This window comes from Rhinatrema bivittatum, chromosome 16, assembly GCF_901001135.1.
Source record: "Rhinatrema bivittatum chromosome 16, aRhiBiv1.1, whole genome shotgun sequence".
NCBI lineage: Eukaryota > Metazoa > Chordata > Amphibia > Gymnophiona > Rhinatrematidae > Rhinatrema > Rhinatrema bivittatum.
In genome coordinates, this window is record NC_042630.1 from 31,999,957 (window position 1) to 32,013,222 (window position 13,266).

The following is a 13,266-nucleotide window of genomic DNA, read 5'->3' on the forward strand; positions in this document are numbered from 1 at the left end:
GTTTTGAGGCACCCCAAAACCTGAACAGAAGAGCAGAAAATACTGCTTTTCTGTGGTTCCTCCAACTTAATATTGTTGCAATACTAAATAGGAGGAACTAGGGGGCACTCCATGAAGTTAGCAATTAGCACATTTAAACCAAATCGGAGAAAATTCTTTTTCACTCAACGCACTATTAAACTGGAATTTGTTGCCAGAGGATATGGTTAGTGCAGTTAGTGTAGCTGAGTTTAAAAAAGGTTTGGATAAGGTTTTGGAAGAGAAGACCATTAACGGCTATTAATCAAGTTGAATTAGGGAATAGCCACTGCTGTTATTGGCATCAGTAGCATGGGATCTTCTTAGTTTTTGGGTACTTGCCAGGTTCTTATGGCCTGGATTGGCCTCTGTTGGAAACAGGATGCCGGGCTTGATGGACCCTTGGTCTGACCCAGTGTGGCAATTTCTTATGTTCTAACCACAGAAGGCAGCAACATGATAGAAAAAAAAAAAAGGCTTGTCGGCGTTCAGATTAGGAAAATGGACGTTCGTAAAATTGAGTGTCCGTTTTCCTAACCCGTACACAACCGCGACTCCATGGACGCGCTAGGGACGCACAATTAATCCCTAGTGCGGCCTTCTTAGCGCGGCGGCTCATTTACCTATTGCGTCAAGCGCCCAAGAGAGGTGAGTGCGCACGCGGTAAAACAGTGGGCGCCCGGTTTGGACGCACGTTTGTTACGCGCACTTTTTTGCGTCGACCTGAGAGTTAATGAGGTTTCATAGTAACAGAGTGGCAGACGGTGGGACTGGAGGCTTGGTGTTCGTGTAAAACACTAGGGCTGCGCCAGGAAGACCCACCCCGAATCCCCTGAGATGACGTCCACCTTTCAATCGCACTGTCAGCATTCCCAGCACCGTACGAGATACTTGCCGTAGTAACAGAGAGTCTGCAGTGTTGGGTTTGAGCCCCAGAGGAGGGTGGAGGGCATTTAAGCGTTTTGTAGGAGCGTGCAGAGTCAGCGGCACGTACTCCCCTGATCTTTTTCTGTTCCATTCTCTGGCTGCAGCTGTACGGTGCCAGGTTAGAGCAGTTGCTATTCCTGGGGTGGGCAAAAGACTCTGCCTTACAGAGTCCTCAGCAGAGCATCCCAGGCCTGCACAGACCAAGCGTCCACCCAAGCACTCAAATCAATAATACAGGCCCAAGAAGGGGGGGGGGGGGGGGGGAGAGGAGAAGGAAGTTGTCTGTGTGTGTCTGTGTGTGTGTGTGTCTCTGTGCAATCCGTTACTGGCACTAGACACCCCTCCTGCTGTGCGAGATCACAGACCTTTAGGTGTGTTTAGCCTCCTGCCAGGAGACCGACCCTTGCAGGGGGAGAATCCAGCCCTAGGTGGTAATTCCTTACAGCCTGAATGGTTCTGGGCAGGGCTGGGTGGCGGAAATCAGAGGGAGAAGGACTGGAGATGTGCACATCTCCTCCCAGGACGCCTCATGAACGAACGCACTTATTCTAAGCTGTTTTGTAACATGGGGGGGTAAGTTTTGTGGTAGTTAAGCTGCCCATAAGTTCACCTTGAAAATTGCGTCAGATACCGCCACCAGCTCACCTGCACAGAGTTACCCCTCTTCTACGCAGGGCATAACTCTTTACGTACATCAGTTTATGCGCACGCTTTCACATGCGTGAAGCCCGGGTGATGTTATAACGAGCCATTTACTCGCAGAAACGCCTTTGAAAATAACCCCCCTTGTTAAAGGGGTTCAGGGGGCAAGGCCCAGTCAAGATCCGTTTCCACTCTGCTCTCTCAAGAACGGCGGGAATGCTCCCCAAGGAAACATAGTGCTGAAGTCCCAGTGCAATTCGCTTCTGGGACCCTGGACGGTACCCTGGCCACGGGTTTCCCACCCCGAGGCCCCATTCGCATCCTGCAGTAGTGCCCCCTTACCTTTAATCCGTACCTGTTCGGGCCCCCGTCCGCCCTCCTCCCTCCCCCCACCTGAATCCGTCACCGGTGTCACCACGTGCATGGGTTCTGAGGCCGGCTGGGGCTAATCACATTTGCAGATAACTTCTTCACGATCCATGAAAGGAAGAGGCGGGCTGAGTCAGAGTGTGCGAGGGACATCTCTCCATGTACAGGAGAGCTGAATGTTCAAGGACAGGGAATGAAGTTAGCTCCTTTTAGTGGCCTTGTGACTCACCAGGCTTGACGCTGGCAATTCTGGAATTTAGAAAGGGTAGGGTGACAGGGTGAAGAAAGAGACTCTTCCTGGCCAGGCTCACTCTTTAGAGCTGTTCATTTATATGTCTCAGTGCCCTCAAATAAACAGGGGTGTGACCATTGCCCACAAGCTGCTTATTTTCCAGATGGGGCTAATGGGCTGGGTCTCCCTTCCTGGCTTGATCCTCCCCTCCCATTGCAGGCGTAGAGGTGAAGCGCTAATGTCCCCTTAGAAAGACGGGAACTACACATCCCAGCATGCACTGGACTGGAGTGGCCTGGCCCTGATGCCCACGGAATCATTGGCGGCCCCCGTTGGGAGGAAGGGACATGGCTATCCGGACACTGGCAGCCCTGGATGGGGCTAGGCTTAACCCGGGAGCCGGCCTGACTTAACGCGGGCAGGCCAGGGAAGGCGTGCGGCAGCTGCGTCGGCCCTGGCCAGATAGGAAGCCTTGAGCCAGGGTTTTTCGACTCCAGCCCTCGAAGGTCGTGAACAAGTCTGGCTTTCAGGGTCACCCAGCTGTACAAAATGAGCCCCCGTTCATGGACCGTGTGCGCGCGCAGATACGTCTGTGGATATCCTGAAAACCAGGCCTGTTTCTTAGCCCTGCCTTCAGCATCAAGCACCTGGTGCCTCCAGCCCAGAATAAATCCCCACTGGCTGCAGCAGACGGAAAGGCCTCCGGGGCCTAAAGCCAAAGCAGAAAGGTGCGAAAATCTCAATTAGACAGGAAGGCACTAATCCCTGCTCATTTCCTTTCTGATTAATTGGGTGACTGCAGGTCCATTTCCTGCCCTTCTGCAGGTCTCAGATAAAAAGGAAAAAAAAAAAAAATCAACTGCTCCCCTGCCCCCTCAGTCCTACCCCTAATAACTGCAATCACGTACTGAACGCAGCATCCGGGGGGGGGACTCTACGTGCCAGCTCCCAGTCAAAGCCCCCGGCTGCTGCGCGGGGCAACCAGCGGGAACCGCCTGATCCAGTCCCGGTTTTGGCCCATTGCTTGCCCGGAGTTGTCATTCAGATTTTCTTAGGGAACCCCATAGGAAAATGCAAACCACAAACCCCAGCATGCACTGGGGCGAAACCAGGACTGGATGAGCTGGTTCCTCGCGACGTGGAGCCAGGTGCCAAACGGCGGGTCGCTCAGCTGCTGTGAGGTTGCGGTGAAACAGTTTAGCACCGGGAAGCATCTCCAGGTCTTCCATTCCTCCCCCCCCGTTTTTAATTCGGGGGGGGGGGTCCTATTTCTAGTGGGCTTGCACAGGGTCATCGATTTTATTTATTAAAAAATGTTTATATTCCGCCTGCACCGGTAATGTGCATAATTACCTTGCCGAGCCAGGGTAATTACATTCAAGTCAGCAGGGCTGGTGCTGCCATTCAGTGAACCGGGCAGTCACCTAGGGTGCCAAAGTTTGGGGGGGGCGTCAAAACCCCCAGAAAGCTCCAGGTACCACCTACTCACTTTTCAGGCCCAGCACCGCGAGAGAGAAGGGAATGGATGGTGGGAAGATGCGGAGACAGAGAAGAAGCTGGCTGGGTGGGCGACATAGATAGAGGGTGCCGGGCAGGTGAGGGTGGGGACAGAGAGGGGGGATTCTGATCCGATAAGGGGTGGAGAGAGAAGATTCCGTGAGTCACTGATAAAAAAAACCCCAAAAGAGGCAGGCAAAGAGATTGGGGCGATGCTGACGATCAGAGCAGGGAGTGAAGGAGAGAAAGAGGAGGGTGTTGGAGGGGGGGAGGAGAGATGCTGGATGGGGGTTAGAGAGAAGGAATGATGGGCACTATGGATGGGGGGGGGGGGGGGAGGCAGAGGGATGCCGGGCTTGGCAGAGGGTGAGAGGTGGATGCTGTGGTAGAGCTGCCCCTGATTTATTTATTTATTTATCTGTTAGGCTCTTACATCCCGTTGTTTGCAAACCGGCGTCCCCACCAGCCAATGTCCTGAGAAGCTGCCAGGTCTTATTTTAATAGCGGGGCCCAACCTCCATGTCAGCTGATGTCCTCCCTGCCGCAGGGTTAGGCCCCGCCTGAGGTGTCTTCAGTTTCTTGGGCCGTTGGCGAGTTGTTGCTTGGCCTGCTGCGCTTTGACTCCTGCCCTTCTCCTGGACAGCACGCGACTCGTCTTTAACTTCTTCCGCTAGCGGCCGTGCGGCGTCCAGTTTTTTCAGGCACAGGCGGCGCGTGACTCCTGTCCTGCTGCCGCGCACGAGCCCTTTGTTCTGCCGCCGGCAAGGCACGGGACGGACTCATCCTTTTTCCGCTGCAAGGTGAGGTGGCTGCCAGGCATTTTAGGGGCACTTTTTGCCGCTCCAAAATTTTGCCACCTGCAGCGGCCGCCTCGCCCTGCCTCATTATAGAACCGCCCCCGGGTGGGGAGTTTTGCATTAGTGAGACGGAATCTTGAATTCGCAGCCTATTAAATTATCATAAACTCTCTCTTTCTCCTGCCATTGGTGGGACTGTGGGTGGCGTTGACCTCCGCAGAGAGATCAGGATGGCATAATGGAGCTTGTAAGTGCACTTCTCATGGGATTATGTAAGAGCCTCCCATTCCCGTAGGAATTCTGTTTGCCCGGTTGGGTGATTATTTTCTCTTCTCTGCCTCCTAGCTAAAGGCAGGCTTTGATCAAAGAGGTCCCCTCCGGGAGGAGCTGCTTGGATGAAGAAGAGGTGACCCCTGACGTCCTATCGGAGAAGCTGGACATGGACATAGAAGCAGGGTAGATGACAGTGAAAAATGACCAATTGCCCATCTGGCTTGCCCAGGTATTGCTGGTGTCAGAGAGATGCAGATTATTAATTAAGTGCCAGTTACTTAAGATACATCTCAGAATCTCCTTCACCCTAAGTTTTTATGTACCCGGGTCAGTTCCTTTGCAATAACCCCAGCCAGGTTTTCATGTTTTCTGCCTCCGTTGGGTGACTGGACACGTTCTGGCTCCTGCTGTGGCATCTGGTCTCACATACAGTGGTGAAGTGTAGCCGCTTTGGCTCAAAGCCATGGTACAAGGGCCAGATGGTGGCTGCCGTGGGATCTAGAAGTCTGGGTATCCTGGGTCTGTAAACAACCCTGATTCTTCAGACTATTCACACGGAACAGCTGTTTGGAAGGCCGGGGCTATGAACAGGTTGATTTCCATGTTTGCTTTGTATGGCGGACCTGTGTGTGGCCTTCCAGGACCAGAGATAGATGGCTTGCCCTGCTAGGGAATCTCGAGATCTTCCCCTGGGAAGACTCTGTATAGAATGAACGTATGGATTTTGTGTTGGAGATTATTTTGCATCTTTTCTCCTGATCTACTCGGCCTGTCCTTGCGTCCCCCTTCCATCCAAATAATCCCTTGGGTTCCCAGCACCCCATCCTTCAAAGAGCTCCAACAGAGCTTGAGTAATAGTTGGTTTCATGTTTCTCTCAGTAGTCCGGTGCAGGCCTGGTTATGGCAGTTTGGGGGATGCTAGGAATCGGCAATCAACAAAGAAACTGAAACGGAGGCAGGACTAAAGCACGCTTGGGACAGATACAGAGGGCGCTGGTAAGGGTGAGGGAGGGAGATAACGGAAGTTGGGGCTCAGTAGGCAAGGGCCAACTGGGCAGACCAAGAGATCCTTCCCTGCTGCTAACTACTGCATTACCACCCCTGGGGACCTAGAAAGAGGCCTCTACACCTTCCTGGAAATGTAGATGAAGAGCAGCCCATCCAGTCCCTACCTCCCTTCCTCTCCTTCTGAGATCCCCTGTGCTTGTCCCATGCTCTCCCGAATTCTGGTTACTGACCTCGTCTTATGGGGGGGGGGGAACCTGTTCCTCTTTACGGCGCCCCACTCTCCTATTGCACAAGGATGGCCACTGTCCTCCCGCAGCACGTGAAGTGTAACGAGTTAAGCTGACACCCTTTACCGCGGCTGGGAGATCGTAACCTGTGCACCTGCGCACAACTTCCCCCACCCGCCCCAGCACAGGAAGACTGGAGGAGCCATGGTGGAGTTCATCCCACCAGGGCTCGAAGTGAAGAGGCTGGCAGGGCCAGTGAAGCTCATCCCACTGTGGCCTGAAGAGAAGAGGAGTCTGTGTGTGTGAGAGAGAGAGTCTGTGTGACAGCCTGTGTACATATGTATATGTGTTTATCTGTGTGAGAGCCCGTGTGCATGTGTGTGTGTGTGTGTGTGTGTGTGTGAAAGCCTGTACATAAGAACATAAGAAATTGCCATACTGAGTCAGACCAAGGGTCCATCAAGCCCAGCATCCTGTTTCCAACAGTGGCCAATCCAGGCCATAAGAACCTGGCAAGTACCCAAAAACTAAGTCTATTCCATGTAACCATTGCTAATGGCAGTGGCTATTCTCTAAGGGGCGGATTTTCAGAGCCCTGCTCGCGTAAATCCGCCCAAAACCGGGCGGATTTACGCGAGCAGGGCCCTGCGAGCCGGGAAGCCTATTTTACATAGGCCTCCCGGCGCGCGCAGAGCCCCGGGACTCGCGTAAGTCCCGGGGTTCTCGGAGGGGGGCGTGTCGGGGGCGTGTCGGGGGGCGGGGCCCGGTCGTCGCGGCGTTCCGGGGGCGTGTCGGCAGCGTTTTGGGGGTGGGTACGGGGGCGTGGCTACGGCCCGGGGGCGTGGCCGCGCCCTCCGTACCCGCCCCAGGTCGCGGCCCGGCGCGCAGCAGGCCCGCTGGCGCGCGGGGATTTACGTCTCCCTCCGGGAGGCGTAAATCCCCCGACAAAGGTAAGGGGGGGGGTGTAGACAGGGCCGGGTGGGTGGGTTAGGTAGGGGAAGGGAGGGTAAGGTGAGGGGAGGGCAAAGGAAAGTTCCCTCCGAGGCCGCTCCGATTTCGGAGCGGCCTCGGAGGGAACGGGGGGAGGCAGCGCGGCTCGGCGCGCGCAGGCTATACAAAATCGATAGCCTTGCGCGCGCCGATCCAGGATTTTAGTGGATACGCGCGGCTCCGCGCGTATCTACTAAAATCCAGCGTACTTTTGCTTGAGTCTGATGCGCAAGCAAAAGTAGGCTGATCGCGCTTCTTTTAAAATCTACCCCTAAGTGAACTTAATAGCAGGTAATGGACTTCTCCAAGAACTTATCCAATCCTTTTTTTTTTTAAACACCGCTATACATTCTTATTTCTTCTTATCACTGTTTCAAAGTGCCATGTCTAAATTGTATGTAAAAATGCAATAAATATATTATACAAAAAAAAAAACCCACCGCTATACTAACTGCACTAACCACATCCTCTGGCAACAAATTCCAGAGTTTAATTGTGCGTTGAGTGAAAAAGAACTTTCTCAGATTAGTTTTAAATGTGCCCCATGCTAACTTCATGGAGTGCCCCCTAGTCCTTTTATTATCTGAAAGTATAAATAACCAATTCACATTTACCCATTCTAGACCTCTCATGATTTTAAACACCTCTATCATATCCCCCCTCAGCCGTCTCTTCTCCAAGCTGAAAAGTCCTAACCTCTTTAGTCTTTCCTTATAGGGGAGCTGTTCCATCCCTTTTATCATTTTGGTCGCCCTTCTCTGTACCTTCTCCATTGCAACTATATCTTTTTTGAGATGCGGCGACCAGAATTGCACACAGTATTCAAGGTATGGTCTCACCATGGAGCAATATAGAGGCATTATGACATTTTCTGTTTTATTAACCATTCCCTTCCTAATAAGTCCCAACATTCTGAATGCCTGTGTGTCTGTATGAGAGCATGTGTGTGTGGGGGTGTATGTGAGGGAGAAAGGGAGTCTGTGTATGAGAGAATAGCATGTATATGAGAGAGAGGGAGTGTGTGGGAGAATTAATGTGTTAGTGTGTGTGTGAGAGACAAAGAGAAGATAAAGTTTATGTGGCAATGTTTATCTGGTTAACTTTGCTATCCGGACAGTGACTGAATATGGACCTCGTTTTTGGGGGGAAATAGAACAAATTTACGCAAGTTTTTAGATGTCAACAGTTTTGACATTCTTTAATCAGTGTTGTTTTAATATTATGAGTGATGTTTTATCTCTCTTGATTTTATTGCTTGATGTTTCTGTTTTCGGTCTTGTGGTGTCGGTACAGTTTTTGTTGGCACGTTTCTATTCTGTATTTGGTGAGGACCTTGCTGTGAAAATGATGGTGCTTATCACTGGCTTTTAAGGCATTATGGCCCACATTTCTATTTTAAACAGAAGGGCTGCTATTTATTCATTTCACTTGTATGCAGAAAGCATGCAAGTTCTCGCAGAAAATATATTTTTTTTCATGCACATTTTATTGTAGTTGCTGTTAGTATTTTAGGGATGGACCGAGCCAGGGTTCCCTCTGAGGACTGGCTTGCTGTGAGCATCGGAGAGGAATGCTCACAGGGCGATACAACCACAAATCTTTGCTCACGAGCAGCCCAATCCTTAGAGGGAACGCTGAACGTGTCACCCTCCTTAGCCAAGGCGCTTCCAGTCCAGTCTTACACAGAAAGCGTGCGACGGGCGCCACAAACCATACGTGAGGCTGCCGTGTGTTTTTGTGACATTCGCATAAGCGACCCAGTGTCTTAACAAAATCCAGTGAGCGATTTTTAATCATCGGATTTCATCCCTTTCCCGTTTTCCACTTCTATTTCATTTCAGGAGGGAGGGTAGAGAAGGGCGGATTGGTTGCCAGACCAATTTACGACCCGCCGGAGCGACAGAACGTCATTGCTTTCAACGTGTTTCCGATTTGTAGCTTTCAAAGCAGACCAGAGCATTTAGAAGAACTGAGCATCAAACCAGCAGAGGACAAAACGTAACACTTACAAACTTTATTTTCATCCAAAAATAATTATTATTATTATTTCTTTTAATAAACATTTCAAATGTGCAAGGTAGAAAACATTAAAGGTTTTCAGGCTGTAAACAGGTGCTGGATTTTGTAATAAGTTAGCATTTTCTCGTTATGTACAAATGTACAGTGACAGTTTCCCAGTTTCCCCCTCCCCCCTCCCCCACCTTCTGACCCAACACTGAACAAAGTCTGGAACAGGTCAGCATCTCCCAAGGCACCACTGAATCTAATTTAACTGGTCACCAAGGGACTGAAACAACAGATCAGGTTGTCAACTGTCAGTAAATTTACTGACAGTCAGTAAAAAAAAAAAAATGTTTCATGAGTTGGCAAGCCTGCTTACAGACAGGGCAGGTCGCTGTTCCCTTCATACGGTGTTGCCTTTAAAAGGACTCTGGGGCTGCTTTAATGTAATCTTGCTCTTAGACTGCAGACTCTGGCAGCTCGGCCTTTTCTGGTGCTCTGGTCACAAATTAGAACACTTAATTCTCCCAGTTGCCCCTTCCTTCCCCCAGGTCTGATCTGGTACTCGGTCCTTGGGAGCTGATCTTTACTCTATACTCTCAGTGCTGGCATACAAGATGTCATTAAGCCAAGAGTTAATTATGGCTCTGCCGTGGCAAGTCAGGGCTGGAAGCATAACGATCTGGGGAGATAACAGATTCTGATCACTAACCCGGTTCATTTAAATTTGATTTGAGAGGGAGAGGGCAAAGTTTCCAGAGCCCAGGGTGCAGTGACTCCAGTCCCTCCAGGGCTCAAAGAACAGGTCGGGTTTTCAGGAAAACCCAACGCATTCAAAGCTGCTGGGCTTCTTAAGGCAAAGCACACCTAGCGAGCAATCACTGTGGGTCTCCGGGAGCTCAGTGGTTCTGATTCCCCGAAGGCACAAAATCCAAGAACTCCAGGTCTCATCCTGCCAACCAGACAGAGGCCTGGTTAAGTCTGCCCTTGACGGTTTAGAGCAGGGCTGTTCTATCTGATTATTTTTCTAAAGAACGCAACGACGCCCGGGTCCCTGGGAGTGTGCTAAGAAGAGCCGAAGCCCCGGCCGTTTGCTATACCCTGTTGCATTCTGCCATTTGTGTCCTGAGGAGACAGAAACAGGACCACCAGTTACAGGAATTGGACCTGCCTTGGCGCACAGTTCATTTGGATATTTCGTTGCATGTGTAACCTCCCCCGCTCTTTCGCTAAAGACAAAAGGTGAGAGGCCATTGCGTTAGGACCAGTCTTTCGGGGAAGGGTTTTTTTTAAGTCTGTCGAGAAAGGGCAGAGGGTGCCCACCATAGGCTCATCTCCCATCACTCAAGTAGCTCTACCAGCCCAAGCTCAGGCCAGTGTCTCTGACACTCTCTCTGTCCTTATCTTGGGCACCAAATGGCTAAGCCACAGACGAAATGTGGCTTACTCCCGGCAGAAGTCCGATGGCCGTCCCCTTTCAGGCCGGGCCGGCTTTCATCAGCCAAAGGCCCCCGCCGCTTCATTCTATCCTCCTCCTCCCGAAGACGGCGGACATGCTGCGGACGATGCCTTTCAGCCCCACGGCCTTCTTGCCCGTGCTCCTGCAGTCCCGGACGGACTCCAGCAGCTGGTGGAAGACCACCAGGGAGCCGTGGTAGGTCTCGGCGGCTGAGGTCTCGAAGAAGCCGGCGTCGGCAGAGAGCGCCAGGAGCCGTCCCTCCTCGCTGGCCACGGCCCGCCCGTGCTGCAGGTCCCGCTTGTTGCCCACGATGACGACGGGGGCCCTCTCCGCCCCGCTGCGCCTCTTCAGCTGCCGGATGCGCTGCAGCTGCTGCCGCACCACGTTGAAGCTGTCCCGGTCACAGATGCTGTACACCAAGATGAAGCCATCCGCCCACCTCAGCTGCTCCTCACTCACCCATCCCTGCAGGCTTGGGTTCTAGAAAAATCGATCAACAAAGGGAAGAATTTTAATGCAGGGATCGAGTCAGGATCACTCCCGGGCCCCTCCCGAGTTCAAATCCAGCCCTGCCTCCAGCTCTCTCCCCATTTGTGACCTTGGACGCTCTATCTCCCTCTGCCTCGGTCTACAGAAATGCAATCGGATAATCAGTTTCTTCTCCCTGCTACCCTTTGGCAGCTGCCATACCAATCAGATATATGAATTGGCAGCCGGACCTTCCACCCCAGAGATGGCTGCACGCATGCTTCTGAAACAATACACTGAGAAGCCTGCCAGCAGCCTCTTCAGTCGAATCAAGTTATTACTTTTGTCTTCTCTGACGTTTGCTGGCTTTGCTGCTCTGTGTCTGATTAACCTTTCTATCCCGTTTGCTAGCCTGGCTGTTGTTATTAATAATCCTGCCCTTACCAAACAAAAAAAAAATGTAGTTTCCTCTTTACTGCAAGCAAAGTGGCCCCCACCACTGTGTGCAAAGCCTGATTCGGTAGGTTTAAGCCCCAGAGAGATCTGTAAACAGAACTGTGCTGATCCCCTCACCTGCGGGTAGACAGAATCCCAGATGCTAAAGCAGATCTCCCGGCCATCCACGGTCTCGATGTGAGTGTAAATGGATTCTGGAGGAAGCAGGAAGAAAACATTGTATAGGGTGAGCTTGGTCCTTCTATTATCTCTCAGATAATAGAAGGACCGGGGGCACTCCATGAAGTTAGCAAGCAGCTCATTTAAAACAAATCGAAAACAAATCTTTTTCACTCAGCGCACGGTTAAGCTCTGGACTTCATTGCCAGAGGATGTGGTTACAGCAGTTAGTGTAACTGGGTTTAAAATAGGTTTGGATAAGTTCCTAGAGGAAAAGTCCATAAACTGCTGTTAATTAATAAGGATTAGTAGATAGTTCTATCTAATGTTTGGGCACTTGCCAGGTACTTGTGACTTGGATTGGCCACTGTTGGATCCTGGGCTTGAAGGACCCTTGGTCTGACCCAGTGTGGCATATCTTATGTTCTTATGTAATGCCATTTCTGGGTTTTGAAAGCAAAGGACCCTATCGATCACGAACACTTTACCGACACAGAGGCTTGGTGGCAATGCAGAGGACCCAACTGCTTTATCGAGGCGTGAGCTGTCCAGAATAAGAGCCCACGTCGTCGGATGCACGACATCCTGGCATCCATGCCCAGTTGCATCTGGCGAAATGGACGCCTGTCCTCGAAAGCTTCTGCCTCCATAAATCGGTTGAGTCTGTAAGGTGCCACCAGCTGCTGTCGTATTTTTAATTTTAAATTTTTTCTATTTTTTTGCTACTGCAGACTAACACGGCTACCCCTTTGGAAGTTTTTAGACACTTACCGGTGTCGCCGTATTCCCCAATGAACCTCCGCGTGAGGAACCGAACGGTCAAAGCTGCGAAGAGAAAAAAAAAACAAACCCACTCAATAGGCACATTTTAGTATTACAGGGTCTACCGACAGTGACAAGGAAACGCAGAGATAGGGAGGGAGCGGCGTGCCAGAGCCTGGAGGGGGATGTTCACCAGGGATTTAGAAGCACATGCAAGGGACCGGGGAACCGTGAAGTGAAAGGTGCAGATGTGGGCAGATGTTTGGGAGAAGATATTCCAGCAGGAGGATGAAGGGGGGGGGGGCAGAAGAATGGCACCAAACCGGGGAGGAGAGAAAGGTAGAGCCTGGAGGTGGAGTGGAAATGACCGTGAAGCATGAGCCTACCAGATTTCCCCACGCTCTCGGCCCCCAGCACCAGGACATTGGCTTCCACTTTGGGCTGGTGGCTACTGCCCTCGGACATTTTGCGGGACGGCTGCGGTCTGCCTACGATTTGAACAATCATTTGTAATCCCTTGTTAGGAGTTGGCTGATGCTCTTAAAAAAAAAAAAAAAAAAGAGAGAGAAAAATGCAGGAGAAGCTGGAAGGCGAGACCCACCGAAGAAGAAAAGCGACCGGTGTTGAGAGAGGGATCTCCCGGCTCCGTGCAGCTTTGTCTCTGTGGCTGGGACAAGGGAGGACCAGAGTCCTTCTTATATAGAGAAGAGGGGAGGGCTTGAGCTGAGACTGACTCACTGCCCAGCCTCTGCCATGCCCTCCCCTCTCTCTCTCTCTCTCTCGTTATTGGGAATGTGCCGTCTCCTGGGGGGGTAAGCTGGAAGCTGTTCTGATGCCGCTCAGTCACTGGGAGCTCTCAACCGTGAGGGATGGGGAGGGGAGGGGGCCTGTCTCTGTTTTCCTAAACAGCAGCAGCCAAAAAAAAAAAAAAAAAATACAATTCGAGTTATTAAAAGAAAAATCAGAGTTTGGGTCATCCAG

The 13,266-nt window shown here is 51.4% G+C and overlaps 1 protein-coding gene across 2 annotated transcripts; it reads right to left on the reverse strand.

The window, feature by feature from the left end:
* Positions 1 to 8,979: 8,979 nt before the first annotated feature.
* LOC115078757 (ras-related and estrogen-regulated growth inhibitor-like protein) lies at positions 8,980 to 12,968 on the reverse strand. 2 transcript variants are annotated; one of them, XM_029581773.1, is made up of 5 exons: positions 12,887 to 12,968; positions 12,672 to 12,773; positions 12,295 to 12,348; positions 11,482 to 11,558; positions 8,980 to 10,920 (listed from the first exon to the last, which is right to left on the reverse strand). In XM_029581773.1, exons 2-5 carry the CDS (start codon positions 12,748 to 12,750, stop codon positions 10,501 to 10,503), a joined length of 630 nt encoding a protein of 209 aa, XP_029437633.1. In that variant the 5' UTR covers positions 12,751 to 12,773; positions 12,887 to 12,968; the 3' UTR covers positions 8,980 to 10,500. The 2 variants fall into 2 exon arrangements, with proteins under 2 accessions (XP_029437633.1, XP_029437632.1); XM_029581772.1 differs by having other exon boundaries at positions 12,672 to 12,945.
* Positions 12,969 to 13,266: the final 298 nt, after the last annotated feature.